Source organism: Xiphophorus hellerii, chromosome 14 (assembly GCF_003331165.1).
Source record: "Xiphophorus hellerii strain 12219 chromosome 14, Xiphophorus_hellerii-4.1, whole genome shotgun sequence".
Lineage (NCBI taxonomy): Eukaryota > Metazoa > Chordata > Actinopteri > Cyprinodontiformes > Poeciliidae > Xiphophorus > Xiphophorus hellerii.
In genome coordinates, this window is record NC_045685.1 from 5137133 (window position 1) to 5163185 (window position 26053).

At 41.3% G+C, this 26053-nt stretch overlaps 3 protein-coding genes across 3 annotated transcripts; 1 reads left to right on the forward strand and 2 right to left on the reverse strand.

Moving 5' to 3' along the window:
* Nucleotides 1–400: 400 nt before the first annotated feature.
* On the reverse strand, nt 401–2815 carry cfap184 (cilia and flagella associated protein 184). The gene is made up of 2 exons (XM_032583313.1): nt 2066–2815; nt 401–1978 (listed from the first exon to the last, which is right to left on the reverse strand). Exons 1-2 carry the CDS (start codon nt 2783–2785, stop codon nt 1973–1975), a joined length of 726 nt encoding a protein of 241 aa, XP_032439204.1. The 5' UTR covers nt 2786–2815; the 3' UTR covers nt 401–1972.
* tada2b (transcriptional adaptor 2B) lies at nt 2755–9717 on the forward strand. Its single transcript, XM_032583312.1, has 2 exons — nt 2755–3158; nt 5397–9717. The coding sequence occupies exons 1-2, from the start codon at nt 2784–2786 to the stop codon at nt 6594–6596; spliced, it is 1575 nt and encodes a 524-aa protein (XP_032439203.1). The 5' UTR covers nt 2755–2783; the 3' UTR covers nt 6597–9717.
* A 1770-nt stretch (nt 9718–11487) lies between these two features.
* On the reverse strand, nt 11488–16433 carry grpel1 (GrpE-like 1, mitochondrial). The gene is made up of 4 exons (XM_032583314.1): nt 16314–16433; nt 15531–15678; nt 14229–14310; nt 11488–13344 (listed from the first exon to the last, which is right to left on the reverse strand). Exons 1-4 carry the CDS (start codon nt 16379–16381, stop codon nt 12998–13000), a joined length of 645 nt encoding a protein of 214 aa, XP_032439205.1. The 5' UTR covers nt 16382–16433; the 3' UTR covers nt 11488–12997.
* Nucleotides 16434–26053: the final 9620 nt, after the last annotated feature.

Below are 26053 nucleotides of genomic sequence, written 5' to 3' on the forward strand. Positions count from 1 at the left end.
TCGATTAACATCCTGGACTTTCTAGACAAACAAGCTGCAGTTGGACTGAACCGAACCAAACTGAATCGATCCAGAAATGGTTCTGCAGCCGAGAGACCAACTCAACCTTCTACAACACCAAACATGAATCAAATAAAAATACTCTGCTTTTCAGATTTGTACATATTTAATGTTATTATTACATATTTGTACAGTTTCCACACAGTGAGGAAACTGTATTTACCTTAAACGGTTCTCTATAGAAACTAAACAGAAACCAATCTGACTCTGACGTTGCTCTGACTGTGTCGTTGCTCTTACTGTGATGTTGCTCTGACTCTGATGTTGCTCTGACTCTGACGTTGCTCTGACTGTGTCGTTGCTCTGACTCTGACGTTGCTCTTACTGTGACGTTGCTCTGCTGACAAATAAAAATGAGAGTATGGGAACTGATGCTCTCACAAGTAAAACGTGTGCTAAAAACACTCAGATCTATATGTCAGTATGATTATATGGGCTGTTTACTGTATTCTCTTTCTCTCTGTTCTGTCATCCATTTTAAACATTTATTGGAATACCCTGTTCTTTATGTTCTCCTCTTTCTGCTGTCTTTCCTTCTCTCCTCTGTTCTACCTTCTGTTCTCATTTCCTTCCTGCCAGGATCACAAAAAACAAAAATCAACACATAACAGCCATATTTAGCTAGTTATGTTCATATTCTTATGCAAACTTCACAACAGACAAGAAAAAAGTCATTCTAACTTATTAGACATGCATGTTCAAAACCTTGAACTTGCCTGTGCAATAAAGGCACTTTCTGAACATATTGGCCCATCCGCCACAGGTTCATATCTAAAAGAGCTGCTGGTTTTCATTAAAGTCTTCAGAGCGAGAGCTGCGGGGAAACGGCGACAATGGCCGCCTTTATAGCTGCCACCGCCTCCTCTGCCTCTCTGGCAGAGATAAACCTGCACCTGCTCAAGAACCACCGGGCTCTTCTAATCAGAGGGACCCAGAAACGTCAGAAGTTCTGGCGAAGACGTGCAAAAAGTCGTCGTTACTTCAGCGCTAATTGGCGTTCGAGGCCTTTCAGCTCGTCTTTGCCAGGGGTGCCTATAAATGTACATACTTAGACAGCTTCGAGTGCCAAACACCTAAAACACTGAAGATCTCCGTTTCCAGGCGGCAGAGACAATATTCCACAGCAACACGTCCTGGATGGCACCGTCAGTTGTTAGCCAGCACCGGCAATCCAAGAACAAGAATAAAACAGACATCCAACAGACTTTTAAAAGCGTCTAAGTGAAATACAAATGACAGAAGAGCATGTCGACTGATAACTAATCAAAAGCAATGGAGGAAAAAAGAATAAAGAAAAATCCTAAGTCAGCCAAGAAGTCCGAGACCGTCGCTCTGCCATGTTTAAATAGTATGTTTTGTAATTTCCTGAAATGCACTTTTGCACTACATGTAACAGGATGAACACTTTCCAAAAATTGTACTTTGGTCTCATCAGTTTAGGGAACTTTGTCCAAAAAGTTTTTTTGTTTTGTTTTGTTGAGGAATGTGACAGCAGCATTCAGTCAGAGGCCTCTTCAGGTTTGTTGAAAAACTGTCTGCTGCCAAAATAATCAGAACAAGAATTCATTTCACTGTCACTGTGCAAGAAAGCACAACAATAAAAAAAAAGAAAGAAATTGGGAAATAGTGCAAATAAATACATCTCAACAAATATAAAAAATATATATATAATAGAAAAACAGAAACAACCGGGATGTGAAGGAATAAATAAATAAATGATGTTCAGCATTTGGATGAATTTGCAGTGTTCAAAAAGCTCCTTCCTCTGTGTTTTTCTTCTGGTCAGCAGTGGTGCTGGCCTATAGAAACGCTCCAATAAATACAATTACTGCCACAGTTTGTTGCTTTTTAATAACTTTTGGCCTACTTTGTGTTGTCAGGCGGATGATTTCTTGACTCCATCTGTCTGTAATCAAACCTGGATGAAAATGAACTTTACTTTCAAGTTGTGGTTAAACAGTGAACTCGTCGATGACTTCTTTTTCCCCCCCACACAGACACCAACCTTGCCCAGCTTGTCGCGGGCCTGTGCCCTGAGCTCCTCCGCCTGCCGCCAGGCCGCCTGTGAAGCAGCGCCGAGCTGCTGCTTCAGCTCAGACAGGACCCGGACTGACCGCTCGTACCCCCGTCGCTGCTCCTCCTCCGGCCTGCCTCTCCCCAGCTGGCCCCCATCAATGGCTGTGTTGTGGAAGCATTGCGCCAGTTTCGTCTGCAGCTGCCTGTTTAGTTTGCGGGCCTCGTCTCTCTGTGTGCCCAAGTCTTGGAGGGAGTCTACGTGCTGGACTGTTTTGTCGTCTGTGCCTTCAGCGGCAGTAGTAGGACTCTCTGCCTTTGGGGTGTCGAGGTTTAACCCCGAATATCGGCCACTGTCGCCTCTGTCAGTCTCAAAAATAACACTCTGACTGTGTGACACCGCGCGCTCAGAGTTGGTTTTGAGAGCCCGTGCGGGTTCTGGCCCACAGGTGGCTGGTTCTTCAACACAGGGTTCTGTTTTGACGTCCCTGCTGCTAGAAAGTTCTTCGTCGTGATCTGAGAATATTATTTTATCAAACTCCTTCTTCTCGTCGTTCTTTTTCTCCATTTTAAATTCGCCGAAGAATTGTTTCATTTGCCTAAAACTAATAGGCTCCTGCAGTTCCGCAGTCGGCGACGCTTTTCGTTTAGTTCGCGTCGTCCTGGAAACTGAGTCCAGTAGCCAATCGGAGGCGTTCCGGCCCTTTCCCATGAATATTAACAAGAGGAGTGTGCGAGTGGCTCCGAGCTGTGAGGCTCGTTGCGCGCATGCGCCGAGTGGAGCCTCCTACAACAAGAAGCAGCAGCCAGGCAAGATGGCGGACCTGGGAAAGAAGTACTGTGTTAACTGCCTCGCAGATGTTACCAACCTGCGGCTCCGCTGCACCGACTGCCCAGATATCGAGCTGTGCCCGGAGTGCTTCTCGGCGGGCGCCGAAATCGGCAACCATCGCAGATGGCACGGCTACCAGCAGGTCGACGGCGGGCTGTTCTCACTGTGGGGTCCAGAGGCAGAGGGAGGATGGACTAGCAGGGAAGAGCAGTCGCTGCTCGATGCCATCGAGCAGTACGGCTTTGGAAACTGGGTACATCACTTTGTTATCGTTTAATAACATAAGTTTGGGTTTTAATAGCATGGAAACGCCACCAGGCAGCAGCTAAAGGCACGAGAGCAACACCGCCGCCGGTTTTAGCGGCGACATATGTCAACTTTTAAGTAAACATAGGCTGTTGTTAAACTTTACGAAACCTTAACAATGTTAGAGAGAATTAAAAGAACAGACAGAATTGGAAATACTTCATTAGTAATGTTTTACCTCATTTTAAAAGTTTGCCAGTGTTCCGATTCCGGCCTTTATAGACTTTGGAGATAATCTCACGGTTTTTAGAACAGTTAGATATTTGCTTAGCAAATGAATTATGCTTATTTGACCAATCAGCATTTACAGTTAATTCTCACCGTCTTCCCTGTCCCTGCTTTCTAAATACCACCACCATGTTTCAGTAGAAGGATGGTGTGTATACGGTTACATAAACAGTGTCAGTTTTCCTCCCTACATAGTGTTGTGAAGCAGGTAGCTTATTGACGTGTCAATGTTTTTCTGATTGAATACTGATTTGTCAATTTTAGCCTGATATGACCACATAGAGTCCCACAGTGAGCTGAAGCATGAATTTAAATAGGCTGCTGCTTTGGTCGGATCACTCTGATGTAAAACCTGCATTACTTTATTCAGTCAAACCTGACTTTGATTTCTCTTTATAGATTTTAGATTTCTTATTGCAGTGAGTAGCACTTTCTTTATGCCAAACAAAAACGTGATTGTAATGTGTTTGGCATTTTGACAATCTTACACAGTCATGTATTGGAATCTGCAAACGATGGAAGCCCAGTTGGATCAGACACTATTACATATTTGTAAGAAAGGGAATAAAATAGAATAGAAAAGAATACGCTTCACAAATTGGAAGCCGGATTTGATCTATTTAAGTGTAAAATAAATAAGTTCAAGGTGGATCGCTTTGAATAGTTTGGATTTTGAACTAGAAAAAGCGAGCGCAGATCTGCCGCCGCAGTTTTAAGATGAGAATACATCAGCCGCATGTGATGCACGTGGAAAAACCTGCGCGATTTATTTGAATTATCTTTCCATTTTAATGCCTTGCTGCTGCTGAAGAAACTATTCATGAATCGGGTCTGTTGGTGTGTTTCGCTGAGGCGCAACACACAACCCGATGTGTGTTGGTTGTGGTACATGACCACAGCGACGGCTTTGTTTTTGCTTTTACTGCATTGTTTCTATTCCCGAAATGTCCTGTATTACGTTGGTAAAGAGGGGAAAAAAAGCAACATGATTTAGCAAAAGTCTTTCAGAATGAATCGTTTAAGGGATATTAAATTATCTAATTAATGCTTTGTTTTGCACTAAGTTTGTGCTGAAATCTCATTTTATTCTTTGATATATTTGACCAACCCAGATGTCTACATTGCTGTGGGCGACGATAAAATGAATGATGATTCTGAATCCAGAATGATCATTTATGAGATGCAGCTAGTTCAGCTATATCTATAGATCCCATAAATGATTGATTTTTTAAAAATTTATGTATTAAATTTCTTAATCTGGGACCTGAGTCTGGATTTTCGTACCACAAACAAGCAAAGGTGGGGTGAAAAAAATCCTTGGAATATATCTGACAATAATAACTATTTATTACTTATTTTTTAGGTAACTGTATGAAAGTGACTGTCAACACAAATACTGCTCTGGAATATATATATATTATTTGTATAATATATACAAATAATGGAGAAACAATTCTGACAATAGTGTTTTTTTTTTTGAACATCAATAATCGGAATTTATTGCGACAATAAATCAAATCTATCATAATTAGAAATGTATCACAATAAATGAAAAACACTATGATGCAATAAATGTGCACCCCTATTCTGCAGCCTGTCATTATTTAGATCATCTTAATAACTTTGACCAAAAACACTAAAGAATCAATACATGTTTTAAAATGTAAAAGTAATTCAAGAAAATGCCATATTTAGCAGCTTTTAAATGTTTTCAAGCAGTATATTCATCAAATTTCCATAAATAAACACCGCAGGTGTAAATAATCTTTTTTTATGAAGTATTTTTTGTCAATTGGTTGTAAACAATGTCCTAAAAGAATGCATATTTTTCACCTAGCCAAATATACAACCCAATATTACGATTTGTATTATATCAACGGATATATGAATATTTCCGTTGATGTTTTTTGTTTTTTATGTGTGTGTGTTTACACAAATGTGCATCTCTCTCCTGAAGGAGGACATGGCCGCACACGTCGGACCATCCCGAACGCCGCAGGAAGTCATGGAGCATTACGTCACCATGTACATTCACGGTAACCTCGGTAAAGCCTGCATCCCCGACAGTATTCCCAACAGAGTAACTGACCACACTTGCCCAAGCGGGGGTCCCCTATCACCCAGCCTCACCACCCCGTTGCCCCCGTTGGACATAAGCCTGGCCGAGCAGCAGCAGCTCGGCTACATGCCTCTGCGCGACGACTACGAAATCGAGTACGACCAGGACGCGGAGAAGCTCATCAGCGGGCTGTCGGTGAACTACGACGACGAGGACGTGGAGATCGAACTAAAACGTGCCCACGTAGACATGTACGTGCGCAAGCTGAGGGAGAGACAGCGGCGCAAGAACATTGCCCGTGACTACAACTTGGTACCTGGGTTTCTTGGCAGAGACAAGAAAGACAAAGAGAAAGAGAAGCCCGGAGGGTTGCAGGTCATAGGCGGTTCTGTCCCTACGGGTGGATCGGGAGCGTGCAGCACCGCAGTCGGACCGGCCTCCACCACGACGACGGGGTCCGTCCCCATCCCGAGCACACCCAAAAGAAAGATCACCAAGGAGGAGAAAGAGCAGCGAGTGAGGCTACGGGCGCTCTGCCAGTTCATGGCCCATCGGGAGTTTGAGGAGTTCTTCGAGAATATGCACAAGGAACGGGTGCTGAGGGCCAAGGTGCGCGAGTTGCAGCGCTACCGCCGCAACGGCATCGCGCGCCTGGAGGAGTCCGCCGAGTACGAAGCCGCCCGTCACAAACGGGAGAAGCGCAAGGAAAACAAAAACGTGGTGGCCTCCAAACGCGGCGGGTCGGGAGGGGCCGGGCTCGGCTCTGGGTTGGGACTTGGCGGCGGAGGCGGCGTCACGGTGGGGCTCGGGGTTGGAGGTGGGATCAAGGAAGAGAGCAAAGACGGTGAGTTTGCCACCATCGAGAACTTGACGGGGTTTGAGTTGCTGTCGGATCGGGAGAAGGTGCTGTGCAACTCCCTCAACCTGAGCCCAACACGCTACCTGACTGTCAAAACCATCATCATCAAAGACCACCTGCAGAAAAGGCAGGGCATCCCGGCAAAAAGCCGACTGCCCGGCTACCTGGACAAGGTTCTCAAGAAGCGCATTCTCACCTTCCTCACAGAGAGCGGCTGGATATCCAGAGACGCCTCGTAGCGATCCGTCTGCGGTCGGTAATCACAAGCCGATGATGGCCGGTAGCGGACTAGCTCCACTGCCTCTCACCGACTACTTTTTCTAGTCCTTCTTTTTTTCACCTTGCGAAAAATATAGTTTTTATAGTTATTATTCCACTGGAATAATAACTATATTTTCATACAAGTTCTAGGAACAAAAGTTTTAAAAAAAAAGATACGGGGCTCAAGGATGTCCAGCACCTTTTGAGTTTACCATTGTGTGCTTCCCGCTACAATTCTTGATGAATAAATTATGGTATTTTGCATTTTGGGATTTATTTATCTCAAGCGTCACTCCTAAGCATCATTGTAAAGATGAAAGAACGAACGAGTAAAACCTATTTCATACAGAAAAATAAGGGGGTTCCACTCAAATGATGTTTGAAACCACGTGTTTGCTGAGGAGCCTTCGTGATGACCTTTTTGTTTTCACTCTATATTTGAACCGATTCACGGAATTCCTTTCAGTTTCATGCACTGGTACCGTCACATTGTTTTGTCAATGCTACATTAGCACTGAAGGGGTAATGAATGGTCAGTAGACTAAAGAAAAATGTATTGCTAGCACCAAAAGAGAAGCTTAAAGTTGAGTGTTGTCCAATAGTGGACACTGCCAATGTTCATTGAAGTTCCAGCTGAATTAATAACCGGCGGATTCAAAGTATTTTGATAAGAATAGTGTGTTAAAAATGAGGAAAAAGTAGGATGTCGTGTTTAATTCAAACCCGCCGACGTCTGGTTGGCGAATTTTATTTGCCTTTGTCAAGAGTGGACAGTCTTGTAATTAAAGCTGTTACAAACGCTAAAAGGTTCCCCAGAAATTTGACAGTTCCCACGCTACCATTAGGGTTGTTAAAATACAAAAGTGCCTAAACCTAGGTCAGAGAAGAGCATTGCCTTGATTCCGGTGAGCGGTTCGTGACTGGTTCGTTACGCTAGTTTATGGTCTAGCATATTCCCGGAAACATTTCCACCACCAACTGGAGTCTAACTAGGGGTTAACCCCAGACATGTAGTGTTGCGACATGCTAATGTGACGACAGACTTGACGGTATTAGTATGTACCGTCCTTGACGCAAGCGATAATTTCTTATTTCCCCCAATGAGTAGAATGTGTTGTGTGACAGTAATGGCTCCACCCTAACCATACCATCTCATTCTCCTGTTGTCCTCCAACCGAACGGTGCCCAGGACCGGTCTGGTTCGGGTCGGTTGTATGAGTCTTTTTTTTTTTACTATGGGAACAAAGTAGTGAACCGACCCATGCCATACTGCTTAATCGAAGTGAGGCATAAGTGTAAACTCATTTTATGACCTGCTAAATTTTCTGTAGCAGTTTCACCAGAGTGTTAATGATCTTGGTTTTAGAAAGACGGAAGCTAAAAGACTTGTTGGCCTCCTGATAAAGACATGTAAAAGTCCTGCAGCATCACAGAGCCAAACGTACTGTATCCCTGCTGTCAATACTTTATACTGACCCCCTGTTCCCAGCAGGACAGAGCTTTATGTCCTAAGACAACTCACAAGGATGGAGAAGAGACAGAGAGGGATCTTTGACTAGATCAGCTATTCCCTAGTTCTTCAACAGGTTTAGGGTCTTGAAACGGCCAACAAAGCCGTTTAAGTTTCTAGGCTTTTTGGTTGTCGGTGTGAGGTTAAACGTCACACCTTCTCATTTTACTGGCATCATTTTATCTAAAGTTGCCCGGTATTCCACGAGGCAACCCTTTTCTGACAAGGTTCCCGGATCTTTGGAAGGCCCACAGAACCGCAACCGTCCCTCGTTTCCTGCCAAAGCCGCCCGGAGTTTTTAATATGTCAAAAAAAAGCTCAAGAGTCTCGTCTGACCAAAGCACACAATTTCAGTAAACTCCCCAAGTTTACGTTTGTGATAGTAGGACAGAAGAAAAGGTTTTTTGTTTTGTTTTCTGGTAGCAGCGGGTTGCCATGGGGAGTTTCTCCACTGAATAAATCATCTTACGTTTTTTGGGGTTTTTTGTACTTATACTTACCCTGAGGGGTATTTATCTGTACTAGGAGTAATTGGCTAATTTAGCTCTAAAACCTTTCTTGAAATGCATTACATCTTAGATATTCTTCCTACTACAGCCTACTATAAGTGTATTTAAAAAAAATAATGTACTAGTTCTCTAAACCCTGAGAAAGATCCTCTGCTTCTCAGGTTGCGCATCAAAACCATGTGCTCCTTTCTCCCAAAGTCTCTCATTCTGAGGTCAGAACCTGAACAGCATTACCAGACACTTTCTTACCACATCACTGCTCTTACGTTGGTTTTTCTGGTTTGTTTAATTCTGCTTTAAAGCTAAAGTGACTCCGTCTTACTTGGATGTGTTTCTTGGATCATCCAGCAGTTGTTAAAAAGAAAAAGAAGAAAATATGAGTTGAACATCCGTTTGCATTTGTTGTTGATGTTTGGCGTGGCAAAGGAGGGTTGGGGATTATTTGTCCTTGTCGTTTTTGGAGCATGTCCCCCCGGCTGTAATGAGGCTGTAGAAGTTCTTGTGATGCAACAATCAATGTATCCAAGTAGTGAATGTATTTCTGTCGAAAGGACATGGGAAGTGTTCAAAATAAGATCCCAACCAATGGTTTTATCCTCCCGTATGGGCAAGTTTGACAATTGAAGTCTTCAGATGTGCTGAAGCGTATCGTTCACACAGGCTAATGGTTGTGGGACTTTTATCTTCTCCAGACATACACTGAGTCCAGTGAGACCTTCTGTTCTCATTTATATGTGTCCAGAAACGGTGTTGGACTTACAAAGAAACACTGGTTGGAGGTTGAAAAATCGAAATATAGCATAAATGTTTTAAGTTTTGAACACTCTGTGGAGGCGTTTATTTCCAGTTGATGCCTGAAAGCTTGAAATTGAAGCTGTCTGATTTGATTTTTAGATTATTTTTTTATTTCAGCATTCAGTTAGGACTTTTTAGAAAAGTCCTAAAAAGAGGGCGTCTATGCTTACTTATGTGAACCAAATGTAAATAATTTGTAAGATAAGAAATGTGTAATGTACAGTATTTTGTGTTGTGCAAATTTTTATAAGTTTTGTATTAAAAACAGATTTTTGACAAAAAGAATGCTCTTTTTTTTTTTTTGTCTTTCTTTCTTCTTCTGGTCTCGCATTGCAGAGCCGTTTTACTTCTCCGGTGCTAATGAATTTGATATTTGGAAATATTTTCTGGTCTCCTTTCATGGAGTAAATCGAATGTTGACGCTGTTGAAGCACACAGAGAGAAGGGTTAAGCGGGAAGTGGATGAGATCTGCATGTCGATGAGGTTCCTTTGGTCACAATGTTTTCCTTCACAAAGAAAGAAATCGGATTCAGATTCCGTGGGTTCCACCTGGTGGTAGAAAGAGGAAGTGACGGAAGACGTTCATACCTCGACTTCCAAAACATTCATTACTTCTGACTCAAAAGTACCATAAAAATCCACTCTGGTTTGCTTACAGCTATTTAAATGTGCACAAGACGTTCTCTCTGGGCATGTCAACTGCATTGCTGGAGGAGGAAAAGAACACCATGCGCACAGTTAAGAATGGTGGCGCCGTTCCTCCGGCCCTGGAAAACTGTGACTTATGGAGAACAAGACGGATTCAATCAAGTGTCAGGAAAGCCTGGGAGACACTGTAATGCCAGCTGTGAGGAAGAGGAAGCTGGGGTGTGTCTGAAATTCCAAAGAGGACAATAATGTAAAGCGCATCTCAATGTCCACTAAGGCTTGATTTCAGAAGTCCTAAACGATTCTGCAGTTTCCATCATAGCCGTTGTTTTCTTGAGATTCTGTTGTGGTGTGGCATGCGGACCACTCCTCACAGACCATTCTCATGCGCAAGTACTTCCTAATTATCCTCTTGCCTCGTCATTGAGTCGGTCTGATTTCCGACTGAGACGTTGATCTCGGTAAGCGTGGTAAATTGTTAATCAAGCTTATTTTATTGTTTATTGCCAACGGATGCCAGCTTGTACAGTTTGCCAGCGGACCCAGTTTGCGTTGGGGGTCAGCTCCACGTAGGTGCAGCCACGAGAAACAGCAAAAGGTTCCATGGTTAAAACGTTTAAAAAGTATATTAAAAAGTGCCGCTCTGCAGTCCAGAACAAGATTTAAGAGTTTGATAGTAAAATTTTATTATATTATTTTACTAAGGCATGTGGCATGAAGCCATGGGTTTTACAGATGGGTGAACAGCTAATGCGGACTATAAAATATAATTCTCCAGCAGCATAAGTCATGGTGGTTTTTGAATGTGTAGCATTCAAAAACAAACTTTCAGAAAACGGCAAAACAGTCAAAACACTGACTTTCTTTAAATCAAGGCTAAGAAGCCACCTGTTTAGAGCTGGTTTGAATTCACAATAACTTGAATATTTATCAGCATACTTGATCAATGATATTTGTGTGTTTACATAGCAATTTGGAGGAGAGCATTTGACAAAATGTAATGTTTCATAATTGGTTACTGTTCTGCTTTTATGGTATAAAGCAGTTTGAAGTGCTTTGTTGCTTACATGTTCTATTTAAATACACTTGACTTAAAGTATCAAAATACATAATCAAGTTGCAGTGCATGGGAACGTATGCAGTTAAAGTTATTTTATTTTATTTATTTTTTTTGCTAAGGCTAAACTAACCGTGTCCTTTCCTTCTGATTTGTATTGTACATCTCCTGCTCTGCCCAGACAAATAGTTTTATTTGTAGCAAATAAAACAACAGGTTCAAAAGCAGAGTTCTTTTTGGGCTTGGCATGATTATGCCTCCATACCTCTGTATGGCTCAGAGTCGAGTCAGACTTACAAAAGCCTGACCGACTGACCAGGAACAAGAAGCTCTCCCAATGGAGACTTGATCTAGTTGCATTGTTTTTATTTACCAAAACATTCAATCTTTCAAACTTTGAACATTTTCTTTAATGATGCTGATATGGTTTAAATACTGATACTAGCCATGCATTGTAGATTTTAGCTAGACATTATTGACTGCTAATTCTCTTCATGTTTTTACCTGCTTCCTCCTGTAGTAGATCTACAGACGATGGACTGAACTGCACTTGTATGAGTCACAACTTCTACTTTTGCTACTTTCCACTTGTGTACCAGACTCAGGATCTGAAAGTAAATATATATATACATATATATATATAAAAAACTTCACACATTTCAGTGTTACTTTAAACCAATACAGACATATTGGTGAAGGTTAGATCATTCCTACATGCTGATATTCAGTGGTGGGCACCGCTAACTAAAGCACTAATTATAAACATTAGCTGTGCTAATGCGCTACACCAACATGTTATTTAGCAGAAGCTAATGCTACTGCGCTAATTTCAATTCAAATATCTGCCCCTGAAGGATAACCAACCCTCAGACGCCAATTTAATTTTGACGTCATTCACTTCCTATAACGCTCAAGATGTTGTATTTATTTTTATATGTTGTTCTGTAATGTGCTGTATTTTGTTCCTGTGTTTGCTTGAAATAATGTTATTGAGGATTTAAAAAAACGAGGTAAGCTGAGGAAACGGAATTACTGCGTAAACAGTTTTTACTCACTTCAAAATAAGAGCATGGATATAATTGTCTAACTACTTGATTTTTTTTATCAGTAAATAGCCAAAACTTCAGAGATTTTGAACTTTTATCTGAAAGTTTGCCCACAGCATTTTAGAAGTTATCCAGAGAAATTGAGCTAAGGGAACCAAGTGCGCTAAACAGTTTTCAAAGTTAGCAAAAGTGCTAATTGAAAAGTAGCTCCTCTATTAGCACATTAGCGGAAGTGTGCCCACCACTGCAGGTATACATCAATATTATTATTATGAAATGAGCCACATTACATCACTGCCTGAGGCTGATTTATTAAGTTAAGATGACAAAAGTTTTGATTTTACTGAAACTGCACAGGGATCTATCACCTGTTTCTATCACATCTCTTTAACTTTTATTTCAAGGATGCAGTTCAAACTTCAAACAGTAAAAACAGAAGTTTGGAATGACACCAGCAGCAGAATGGGTTCTACCCCTCATGTATAAACTCAGACCCAACATGCTGTTATTTAAAACGTCTGGTTTAATGATGCTGGCCTGCTCCACACTGTGAAAGCTTCTTGTAACTCTTTGTTTCTAACAGAGCGCAAACCACAATGATGATGACAACGTATTTACTGTACAGGCCCGTCTACTGGCAGAAGAAGTTTAAAACTGCTGGACGCTGTCCCCAGAGTTTGTGTTGCTGGTCCAGTCTCAGAGTGAGGACAGTTTGTGAGGGAAATGACCGCGTTGCGTTGGGCGGTCCGCCGAGTCCGTCGTCTTCCACTGGTAACGCTGAACCCGCTTCGTTACGCCATTAGCCAATCAGTCCTAGGAAGCCTTGGCCACGCCCACCAACGCCGGCCTCAGGGTTCGACCGTGCAGCTTATAGCCCACTTTGGTCACCACAGCAACGGTCCCGGGCTCCTTGCCCTCTATGGGGGCATGGAAGAGCGCCTCGTGCTCATAAGGGTCGAACTTCTGGCCCTCAGGGTTGAGCTTGAGCAGGCCGTGCTTGGTGAAGACCTTCTGGATCTGGACCTCGGTCATCACCAGGCCATCGTACAGGTTCTTCAGGTGAGGGTTCTGACTTGTCACCTCCTCTTTAGGGACGCTCTCCATGGCCTTCTCCAGGATGTCGGCCACCTCCAGGAGGTCCTTACAGAAGCCCTGAATGCCTGGAGAGAATGGAGGAGGTTTGAGCAGCTCGTGGCTTTAAAATATGACTATTTACTCTTTTAAAAGCTTGAATTACAGAAACCTGACCACGTACTGGACAATGAGAGGCCCTTAAGTGTAATATTAGAACTATGCAACACATTCTAAACCAATCTGGCCACTTCAAACACAACGAAAGAGCTTTTGTTGCTCATTTGTGACATCCAGTGGTTCATATTGGCAACTGCAAAAAAATATGTCTGTTTTATCCCAGGGGTTCCCAAACATTTGCATGATCCCCCAACCCCATTTCCAAAGCAACAGAAAAACCTACAAAATATGTAAAGAAACATCACCTTTTAGAATATTTTTATTCAGTATTCCATAATTATTACATTTATCTAGCATAAATGCTGCCTCATACAGTCTGATTTTAAATGGCGGAAGATTTTATTATCAAATAAAATTTTTCATCACCATCCCCTCTTTTGATTATAATAAAATATGTAATGTTATATTAATCACATTAAATGTGATTTTATTGCAGCAGTTTTTGGTTTTTTTTGCTGCTTGTCGGTTCGTTTGGACCTTTTTCTCATCAACCTTTTAATTTCTTGACAGCTTGAGGAGCAAAGCAGTTTGATGAATTTGACTGGCAACCAGAAAACATTTAAATAATATTCTTTTTTTTTTTTTTTAAATGAATACAAGTTTGATGGAAAATGTTTTATTAAAAAGTATATGAGATTACATTTTTTTGTTTGTTTTTGAATGTTTTTTCTCATCTCTCCAGCATTCTGAAGCTCCTACAGCGCCCTCTGGAGGCCCCTCTGGAGGTTTATGCAACACAGCATAAACCAGTGTCTTTCAAACAGCTTTGTTCTAAAAATTGAGAGGTTTTTACCGTACAACTTAGCATCCTCCACCATCCGTTGACTCCTGGTCCTCAGGTTTTCTGTATCTGCTAGAGCTCTCTTATACTTTTCCTGCAAATGACACAGAGGAGACAAAGAACAATTGGCTACAGGGGCGTAAATTTCTACCAAAAACAAACAAGCTCTGAAATTTTTAGATTTCAGGAAAAAAAAAAAAAACTTGGATATTCTCTGTTATCAAAAAGAAAAAGAAATTCCATGATTGAAGGAATAAATTTATAACATTAAAGCTAGGACATTTTCTAACAATGTATTTTCAGCTATTTTTAAGAAAGAAAATTAGAAATTTTGCCACCAAAAGTGACAGAAGATAGTAAATTTAGGTGAAGCGCATCTGGATGTTCTTGTGTATCATAATGACATCTGCCCTGCATTCTAGTGGTAATATCGGTAATATTACCACTGGGAAATTACAGATGACAAATTGTAATTTCTTTTCTCGCAAGTTTGCAACTTCTTGACATCTGAGAACCCCGATAGTTTTCTTGGAAATGTGCAAAATTAATCTAGAAGTTTGGCAGAAAATCATACAATTTTTTCCCCCGTCTATTATCTACAGTGTTCCCAATTAGCCATAACTCACTGCAGATAACCAAAAATAGGCAACATTTTCTTAAACTTTGCAAGAGAACGTGTTAATGTTTGAATATACAAAAAAGGTAAGAAGCGGCCAATAACCCATTTACCTTGTCAATATGTCACGGCAAATAACATATTTGCACTTTTTTCAGCTCTGGTGGTTTTTATTTGACAGTAGCTGCTTTTCACTGGTCATAAAATAACCCAAATCAGAGTTACAAAAAGCCCCTCAACGAAAACGCGCAAATTTCAAGAAAAAACAAAAAAACGTTTTTTTTTTTGCTTTTAATCGCACCTGAATGAGATGGTTTTTCAACTGAATCAAAATGAGAACAACCAGCTGCTACTACTGGCGGAAAAGACGAAGACGACGACAGGAAGTGGTAGGAGGATGATAGCGAGGCATGGTTTTATTACTGAACAAACATGTTCGCGCCTTTTTTAAATTTTCGTTTCTTATTTAATGGACACACCGCAAATACAAAATGGTGCTTTTTGTTCAACATTCGCAAAAATATGGACAAGGTTTTGCGTAAATTTGTAATGGAAACGGAGCTGGCAAAGAAGCTGAGCTCGACACTGCCGCCTCTGTACGCCAGCTCTAACCACTGCGCTGCGTCATGAGGCCTATGAGTTTTAATCATATGCCCATCAGGACAAACTCATAGGTAGATGAACATGCTGACTCTTACTGTCATCTCCTTCAGCTGCTCCTCCAGCTGGACCTTCTCCTCGGTAAGAACCTTTTCTGCTGGGCTCTGCTCCGTCTTCTCGGCCTCCTCCTCCGAGCCTGGGCCATTCTTCTGCTGGGTGGCAGTGCACAGCAACCGCACAGGTGCTCTGCAATGGAAGACACAACAATTACGTCACTTGTCTTTTGATTCCATCAAGGCAGCTTAATACAGACTAAACACACCGACAAATCAGTTACGCAAGTAACCTAGCCGCCTCGGCACTTGTAGACAAGGACTGGATCACTCGTCAATTTATGTCATCATCTCTCAACAGCCAATCAGATTGGGTCGTGATATGACGCCCAGCTTCATTCATAAAGTCCTAACTGGCTGTAAAGAGAAGGCAGCGTGAAACCGAATTACAAACACGCCGTGTAGAGCTAACAAAAACAGAAGCTCCATGATGGAGTGTGTCCCAGACACACTTTAAATAGCTACACCTCAGGAAGTTACATTATGACATTATGTCATCACCATTCCCCTTCGCCAACAATGTCAGTGATAATACGGCAGACTTTAAAGTGGCAGCATGTCCGCCAATACAGCAAAAATAAATATCTCCTGTGTTAGTTATTACCCCTGTAAAGGTCAAGACTGAAGTCTGAAGAAGGCAGGGAAAGCTAACCGTGCTAACCGGTTCCCACCATGAGCTGTGAGCTACTACCAGCGGCTGGACTCCAGGTCAGAGCGAGCCCTGCGGTTCTTCCCGAGTCTCAGCTAAATAATAAAAACGCAGCTCACCTCTTCAGCGCAGGGGACGCTAACACAGAGTAGCTCTGCCTCACAGCTCGGACACACCAGCTCGCCATTTTCCAAATGCACAGAAACACACGCTTGACGACTTGCGTAAGCTTGATTCCGACACCGTAATGGCTTGAACCAATCAAATTCGAGTACGAAGTGGGACTCGCTGTCAGTTGACCAATGGGAAGTAGGTAAGATTTTGACGTCTTAGTTAAGTGTGGTTGAGTTTGAGTCAAAGGTGAATGCTGCACATGTGACCAAGGACAGATTTTTGAAGTCTTCTAAATTATTAAATAGTATTATTTTGTATTTTATAAAATTATAATTAGATTTTCCACTTCAGTCGAGCCTTCTTTGGTAGGCGTGATGACGCCAGCTGGGAAAATAAAAAAAAAAATATATATATATAGTTTTGAGGGCCATTTTCTGTTGGAAACATTGCATCATAATGGTGCAGAAGTGTTAAAGTTTTTTTTTTTAACCTAAACATAATTTATTTTATAGTAATCTTTTACAATAATCTTCATTTTTAAACACGGCTATCAATAATTAACTTCAGCTCTCTCACCATTCATGTGTTTGTGTGTCAAAATAAGAATAAAGAAATATCAGGTATAACTTTGCTCATAAAGATGTTGTATTGTTTCAACAACAGAACGATTAATTATTTCTTTGTGTTACACCATTGGCGATTACAATATGCAACGGATTTGAACTGAACTTCTTTTTTTTTATTTTAATAACAACTGTTATGGCCCGGCTCAGGTGGCCGCAACAAAAAATAGGGAGGACACGACAACCAGAATAATTGTTCAGCCCTTCAGAGGCATTTATTAAAAGTTACTGTCTAGGGAATAATGAGCAGCAGCCCAAGATGTGCTTCCAGGGCGTGCTCCCTCAGCCTGGTCCTCCCCCAGTCATGGACCCGGTTGGCCCCCCACAGGTTTCTGCTCCCAACTCCCACAACGTGTCAAGCGATCTGCCGGCGCCGCCTCTGGATCTTCTCTGGGCCTGGTTCTTTCCGTCTGCGCCTGGCTCTTCTCATGAGTGGAACGCGCTCCTTAAGTACAATCCAGGTGGCCACGTAACTCAAACTCAACTCTCCCACAATCGAGGACCTTAATTGACAAACAACTTTCCACATTGCCACACAGCAGGGCCGTGTGGCAATGTGATATTTAGAGTTTCTCTCCATCCAATTTGAATCTAGAAAGAAAAAACTTGATCTAAATGTGTAGAACGTCAAAAACAAATACCCCAAAAGAATTCATAAATGCAGCAAACTGGTGCCTGTAAAAAGTATTAACTCGGGTAAGGCTGAATGCACACTTTTTTTTCCCTTTGTAGAAAAAAAACGTGTAATATTCTTACTCGTTTTTTTATCGTGATAAAATGCCAAGTTTGTGAACGATTTTTGAAAAATGTAACGGTGTGAAAACCTTTGTAAATGAGTTCTATTTCAAGCTACATCTATATTTATATATTTACGCTCAGTTCTTTTCTCCCGTGACTGTGTCTGATGTCTTGGAGACTTTGAGAGATATAATACCAGTTCTCACCTTTTCATACTTTTTGCTTCTGTTTTGTTTGCTGATTTATATTCAACTCATGCACCAGGCTCAAGGCAATTCTCAGTGCTGCATTGGAAAAACTTCCTGCTGAGAGCTGTACATGCTAATAAATGAAAAATATATACATAACAACGAAAGTGGTATCATAGGACTTTCCGCAGAGAAAGGCAGCTTTTGTTTTGTTTCCTTTCTTGGTATGAAATTGGTTTATGAATGGTCAATCTTTGGAGTATTGTAAAGTTTAACATCTCCTCTGGTGTGTTTTTCACTTTTTCCATCAGTGCTGCCCTAAAGGAACAGGAAGTGTTTCAAACCTTTCCTGCAAAACTGACATGATTCATGTTAGAAACAAAATTATTTTTGGATTCTGGCTGCAGCATCTTTTTTGTCCATGCATGATACAGAAAAAAAGAAAAAGAAAAGAAAAGAAAAAAAACGATGTTCTGAATGTTCCGCGCAGATTGTTGGCCCTCTGTGTTCTCTAACCTTTTCTACATTTCTTTCAGCATTATTTCCCGCTTCCCTATATAATCTTCTGGGTACTCCACCTGTTCAGTCATGCTGTCTTTTTTTTTTTTTTAGTCAGAGTGATGAATAATCCCAAAGCAGAGAGCAGAGCTGCTGGATGTGAACACCACGATCTTTGCCCGGTTGCAAGTCTCTCTCAGTAGGGTGATTACGTTTTCAAGTTTTGTCAGGTTACACCTTCCAGATTCCTGCTGACTGAGCTAATAATCAATTGATTGAGCTAATTTATATAAGTTAGAACTGAAATTTCTTATCACACCTTTCTAGCTCATAGCCCGTCCAGTAAAGTAGGCTAATCATTTTGTCAAGAAACAAAACAAACCATATTTTCACCATGCCATTCATTCATATTTATACGAATGTCATAGTTTCAAACTAAACGTTTAATTCTAAATTTACAAACTAAATATTTAGCTCAGAAATGAAATATTTAGCAGATAGGCTAAATATTTAGCTTATCTAAAAATATTTAGATAAGCTAAAAATATTTAGATAAGCTAAAGCTTGCTAGCTAAATATTTGGGTTGCTAACTGAATATTTGACTTGCTAGCTAATAATTTAGCAAGTAAGCTAAATATTTTGCTGGCTAACTAAATATCTGGGTTTATAACAGAATAATTAGTTGGGTTTTTTTTTTTACCTAAATACTAACTCTTTAGAAAGTAAACTAAATATTTAGCTTGGCATGCTAAAAATTTAATTTCAAAAGTCGAACATTTTTTGACTCCATCCGAAAGTTTTCCGACGGTGGCTGAAAATGTCAAAAAAAAAATTGAGTTTCGAAACTCCGCATTTTTTTTTCTAGAATATTTCGGATTACCTCTCTGAGGTTTTTTTTTTTAATATTATTGTTGTTGTTTTTTGGGGGCGGAAATGATGTTTTTACAATGGCCAAAGTACGCCATCACGTTTCAGACTGTACCTTAAAGGAACTTGAACCGTGTGTAGTAAGTTTGAAGTGTAGGAACAGCTTATGTGACGCTCGGTTGATCTGGTTCCCCTGATTCCGTTACTTGACTAACATATTTAGTTAGATAACAAAACATACATTTTATACATGAATGAGAAGACTCAATTATTCACGTTTAGGAATTTCCTCCAAGCTCTTTCACCAGCTTCTTCACCAAGGAGGATGTGCTGCTCACGCGGACGGGCGCTGGAAAAGGAAAGTGGCTCATTTGCTTAAAAAAAACCCCAGACAGGGTCTAAAGAGAACCAGCAGGGGGCGTTCAAGCACCGTGGTTTTAGTGAAAGGAGTGGACGGGGTCGTGGCTGACATTGTGGTTTGGCAGAAGCAGCAGAGAAAAGCCTGAGGGGAAACACCCGCTCGGCGTTGGTGACACCGTGGAGCAGCTAGCATCTCTGAAAGGCAGCAGCAGCACATAAAGTCCTGCTGGCTGCTGTGTCAACTCACTCAACGAGCAAAACACAGCGGCCCAGCCAAAGCTGCTTCAGACCAACACCCTGCTTCCCAATGACGTCCCACCTGAGCCGCCAGCTGTGACTGGAGCCCAGCAGCTTGCTCTGAATGCTAATGAACAATGAGGGTAAATTACCTCCAGCTGGGAGGAGGTCTTTTTTTTTCCAGCTAGCTATTCATTTATTTCATGTGTGTTATTTTGACATAAAAGTTTTGAATGGAAAGGAAAGTCCTTGTATTTTCCCAACCCGTGAAGAACTTTTTATACCTTTCTCTGAATTGAAAATATTGATACCTTATAAGCCATTGAGTCAAATTAATACAAACACGAAGGCATGGAGGAATTCCACTCACCAAGTTATTTAAAAACGACCTAAAGACGACGTGGAAGAGCAAAATTAAAAGACGCTCCCATCCTGAAACACATTTCCCTGCATTTCATGATGACCTCGTGCTAATCATGAAATATACATGACTTCCTGCTAGAACCCATAAACCCTGCCCTCACACTTTCAGTTTCCTCGCCCCCCTGTCCCCCTTGCTTTAAATCAGTTAAGATGTCTAATGTGCATGGTAAGCAAACATGTCACAATTAAAATTGTTCCAACAGGTCTAGGGTAAAGGGGGGTTGAGTCTGTGCTCAGACGGCTGGGGTGAGGTCAAACACCCAGGGGGCGGCTGGGTGGGTTTCCACAGAGAGGGATCTGTGGGTGGGCTGCTAATGGCAAGTGGCTCGGCCCTCTGGGGGAATCTGACTGAACGGGAGAGAATCCTGAGCGTTCCTGGTGGAAAACGTGACACAAAATGTTGGCAGAACAGGAAGGGTTTGGGTTTTGTTGAGGAACAGCTATTAAAGTTTTAGGATATTAAAATTTTATGCTTTTTTTTTTTTTTTTAAGAAAAGTGGGGAGTCCTTGCAGCAAAGTGAGAGCTGCATATACAATTCCGGTGACTCAGTCCGTAGGATTTACATGAACATGTTGCACAGATGCGCAACCAAGAAACGAAACATCAAATTGTGCAATTATATGATTAATGGAAATGCAGCTACTGACACCAAATAATATTTTTTTTTTAAAGCTGACCTGGACAGAACGCACAGGTTTCTGCATTAAACAATCACAAACTTACATAAATAATATCGAGACATATTTGCAAGGGTTGGCTCCAGCTGTGAGAGAAGAAGCTTACATTCTGAGGGAGAAGCAGAAACGACACGGACGTTAAAAGGGCTAATGATAAGTGAGTGGGTGCAGCTGTGGAAAGAAGCAGGTAGAGACTAATGAGGAAATAATTAACAGCTGCGACGGGGAGAATAATGGTAGGAAAAACCGACAGAAACTGAAAGAATGAAAGGAATCCTGAGCAGTGAATAGAAATAAACACGACTCTTAACAAAACAAGTCCAAAACACAAACAACAAGAATAACCGAATTAACACAAGGAATAAACTAAAATAGTAAAATATAAGAAAGCAATAAAATATTATCAAAGTAGAAAATATCCGAACCACTGGATCATGATACTTAGGCCTTCACAGAATGACTTTATACATATTTATAGTCCAACACAAATGGACTCTACTTGTTCAGGTTCCATCTGAAGGAATTTAGTCAAACTGAATTTCCTTTAGATGCATTCGAGTAAAAGGGGATTTTCAGATTTTTAACTGTAAAACGCTTAAAAACACAACTTTCTTACATCTCCACATCTCTGCAGTACACCGTTGTACGATGTTGGTACAGCGTCTACGGCCTATATTGAAAACCAATTCTTTTATTTGTACAGTGTGTAAAAAACCAAAATCAGCAGAGAGATACTGCAGGTTGCTGGTTTCGGGCTCAGCTGAAGCACTGCGGTTGCTCCGTGGTCAGGTGTCGGGTTCTTCAGCTGCTGCTTTAAATGCAGCGTTCGTATGCGCATAATCGGCTGTTACACGTTGAAACTTTATTACTGATAAATGGAGACAGGTGATTCGCCGTGATGCCCTTCCCCCGCCCCCCGGAGGGACAAGCTGAAAGGGATAAAGACGCATCGAAACTGTTTTATTCAGAGAGGAAAGCCGTCGCAATTCTGCTTAAAGTCACTCCTGACTGCAGATTGGCAAATGGCACAAAACAGTCATTACATGAGATTTGTAACTTTAGACATATATGAGCAGGAAATTATGTAAAGAGGCGTGGAGCATGACGTTTTCCTGGGGGAGACATGGTTATTTCACCCTCGACAAATATCTTCACCAAAGGACTTCATTACCACACTGTGGAGATGACTGGCAATGACAGAAGATATTGCACTCTGGAGAGCAGAATGAAGAATTGTTGACCTGACTTTAGTGGGTGTAAACTTACTGATTCAAAACGGATAGACACATCCTGGATAAACTTGTATGGTTTGAATTTTTTATCTAACAAACTATTTCCAAAAAGGGAACTAAAAGGCAAAAAAAAAAAAAAGCAAAAAAAAATTGACCAAGTGTTGCTGTTTTAAAATTTGAGTTCGATTTTATTTCGGACAATAAAATTAGCCGGGTTAAAGGAGCAGTATTATGTATTTTTCAGCCACATAGTGCCATTTTGTAGCACTATGTGGCTACAAAATGTGTTACCTTCAGTTGGTGTATATATCAAATATGACTCGAAAGAATTTTGACTTCGTAATTTAACGCCTTGAAATTGGGTCTCTTTCACTTTAAGAAGCTCCTTCTCTTCCCGAAAGTCCACCTTCAGGAAATCATCATAACACTGCTCTTCTATTAACCCTCTAACAAAGTTTTTACCAGCGTTGCACTGAGACGTAGCTCCTATGACGAGCTCGGCAGATGTTCCACCAGGTGTTTGCTAATTGCTTCTGGCTAGTCTGAAGGAGCCGATGGGGAAAAGGAGTGCTCAGAAACGTGGAGGATTGGAAACTTCAGCTTTGAGGATTAGCTTCGTCCTCGAAGGCGGGAAATAGTCCGCTCAGGCGATTTGGACAGCTGAGCGGTTGCCATGGAGATTGAAGGATATCTCTAACATGACCTGAAAGAATCAAAGCAACACACCAAGTACGTTTTTGATGAGGGAATAACATTATAATCATTACAACATGACGTAAATCTCAAAATAGTCGATTTTACACAATACCGTCCCTTTAAGACGACAGATTGCCTCCTTTTAGACGAATGTCCTAATCAAAACTGGAGGTTTTACCTTTTAAGATAACCACCACCTGTTCTAAAGGCAAGGGCTGAGCGTCTTCAGAGAGAGCTAAATGCAGCTGGAGACGGGACCTTCTCTGATTAACTCCTCATCCTTGAAGGTTTATTGTAGGTCAGGGTGATTTCTCGGAGAATTAAATATGCATATAGCTCGGCTCTGCACTTTGCCAATCAGATTTCAACCTGATAGCAGCAGGCAAACGGGTGAGCGCTGGAGAAAAGATGACAGCAGGGCTTGCAAATGAGTTCAGTCTGATCTGAAAACCCTAAAAAGAATATTCAATATTTAAGATGCCAAAAAAATCTGATACGCCCAATATGTTCTTCTCTCATTTGGTCAATTTCAATTTACAAACTTCGATGTGTTCTGTCAGATTGGGATAGACCAAGAAGCAATAGCGTCTAATTGAAAGGAAAATGATTTTTTCCCCCAAACATAAACTTGAAAAGCGAGCCAGCTTGTGAAACAATATCCCACTGAACACATCTTACCGAACCAATGATACCCAATCAACACTTTGCAGGCTGACCTTAAAATCTGAAGAAGTACAAAGCTGGGTAAACTTTAATCGTTTAAACCCGGTGTATGCAGTATGAGGTCGCCCACTACAGTCTGCGGGGCGTCATGAGGCTCTATGCATGAATGCCCGAACACGAAAAACATTCATGTAAACTCGTCCGGAACACGCGTGCTTCTTCATGCACCAGTGGTGACGAGAAGCAGAGGCATTCAATCCCCACAGACGGGGTAAGTCATCAACCGCGCTGATTTCAATCCGGGACGACAGAGTGTGACCGCAGCGAGAACGGAGGAGGACACCGGGCCCCCGCGCGCTCTCTAATGGACGGTCACACCTTTCAGACCGTGCGAGATGTGAAATATTAAAGAGGCTGAGTTTTGAGCCCAGCCTCATTTTCCGGCATTAACGCTCGGTGCTAATTTTAAGCGTCCCTCTGCTCTTGGAGTCTTGACTTCCAGCGGTTACTGGCAGCAAGACTCCTTCCACGACTACTGCTCCCTCAAAACAGCTCGGCCCCGAATCATCTCTGGTCTCCGTAGGGCTTCCGTAGTTGTCGTCGCTATCGGGTGTGCTTGAAAACAGATGACCTCGAATGGGATTGGCAAAGAGTTAAGAGAAAAAGATCACTGTTTTGCAAAATCAATGAGAAGCTAACAAAAATAAAAGTTCTAGTTCCACTGGCGAATTAATTCACTTATGTGAAGCCGGGATAAATTTTGCACACGGGACTTGAACTAAAAGGGCTTCTTTATTCTCAAAAAGAACCGTTTTCTCTGAGTTGCAAAAATAAAGGTCAAGATATGGAGCAGAATTAGTCGTTTGTTACGTGAATGATCCATATAACACTAGTATAAAGCTCCTAACTAGCAACGGCTTCAGTAAAATGGCGCGTTATTAGCAGTAAACACAAACTTACGGAGGCCCCTAAGGGACATGGAGGATTTTTTTCCCCTTTTGCATTACCTCGCAAAAACTTTTGCGTTCTCTGGCAATAATGTACTGATAAGTTCATTCGGCATAATTGAATACTGTAAGCCTTTCTTAAGGTGGCCATCGTATTTTCTGCTATAATATAAGCCTTTCGTGAGGTTTTTCCATGTTCGTTGTGAAATATCTGAAGCTTTATATGTTTTTCTTTAGGATAGAACAGCACCACAAACCTATGATATAAACAGAAAGTTTCCGTAAGGAGGAAAGAAAGAAAAAAAAATACATCCAAGCTATTTGGACTATGTTGTTCTGAGTTATTATCGCGAGGTAATGAGTCATCTGACAATTTTGATTGTGTCTCTTTTGTCTGAATGGTGCCGTTTCATCTCAACCTTATAGAGACAGAAATAAACATGCAGTGAATAAATCGAGTTTCAATCACTTTTTTTGCACCAAAGAGTTAAGAATAAACACGTTTTCACTGAGGCTCTTTAAATGTGCATACATTTGAAATATGAAATTTACATTTGTGACTGTATACGAAATAGACCGGCAAATATTGAAGTAAGCAAAACTTATTGCGAGGGAACGCAAAAGAATAACTTTTCGCCATGTCCCCAACAGGGGTCCGTATGTAAACAAGAGGGGTTCCCCGCACCCCTCCCCTCCAGCTTCCAGTACTTTTAGACAACAGCACCACATGCTGACAAAAACAAGAATTACAACCAGTACGTGAAATAAAATCAAAACAGGGCTTACAAAATATGTATTTACAGGCACCCATTTTTCACCTGGTTACATATGACATGGGGAAACATGCCTGTAAGTGGAATAAAATGCCAGTTTGATCTAACACTTCTACATCAATATCATGGAATTTTCTTTACTCAAAACAAGCTTTTATATCTTGCTGAAAAGTGGCTTGTTAGTTGGTTTTGTCTAATTTGAAGCGCGCCAGAATATTTGTAGTAGAAAATGGATTTAAAAAAAAAAAACTTGGTAAGATTTTGTGTTTTGGGAGTGAAGCAGACTATACGTTAGCAAGACAGAAACTGGGGGTGTGTGATGTTATTATGCATTGAAGAGTTCATTTTGTTAGGAAATGTGACGGAACGTTACAATACCAGTACCAGCTTCGTTTACGAAGCACTCTAACTATCCACAAGATTGAAAATAATGAAACAGCAGTCACATGATATGATATTATACAAGTAATAACAACAAAATGACTTAAAAATAAACCAAACAATGATTCAATTAGCTGAGATAAAATATAGTGAAACATAAATAAAAAATAAAATAATTTAAACGTCTGCATCTTAAGTGGTGTCAAAGGTCAGGAAAGAAGGCGACTTCTAATCAGACAGGGCAGAGGCCTGTCTGATGTCTGAAAGAAGGTCTTTTCATAATTCAGGAGCAGCTGCAGCAAAAAGCACGGCCTCCTCTGAGCTCTGGCTGCGTCTTTGCCACTCACGACATTAGCATTTGGAAGACGTTTCGTTCCGGAGCGCGTTTCCCAGAATCCGCTGCAAGCAGCACCCAGGCTCGCATGTTCACGATAAGTCAA

Coding starts and splice junctions, on each gene's coding strand:
- grpel1 (XM_032583314.1), bottom strand. CDS start 16,381: ATGGCGAGCTGGTGTGTCCGAGCTGTGAGGCAGAGCTACTCTGTGTTA. Junction 14,311..15,530: donor AGCAGCTGAAGGAGATGACA/GTAAGAGTCAGC, acceptor TGTCATTTGCAG/GAAAAGTATAAGAGAGCTCT. Junction 13,345..14,228: donor GGAGGATGCTAAGTTGTACG/GTAAAAACCTCT, acceptor CATTCTCTCCAG/GCATTCAGGGCTTCTGTAAG.
- cfap184 (XM_032583313.1), bottom strand. CDS start 2,785: ATGGGAAAGGGCCGGAACGCCTCCGATTGGCTACTGGACTCAGTTTCC.
- tada2b (XM_032583312.1), top strand. CDS start 2,784: ATGAATATTAACAAGAGGAGTGTGCGAGTGGCTCCGAGCTGTGAGGCT. Junction 3,159..5,396: donor AGTACGGCTTTGGAAACTGG/GTACATCACTTT, acceptor TCTCTCCTGAAG/GAGGACATGGCCGCACACGT.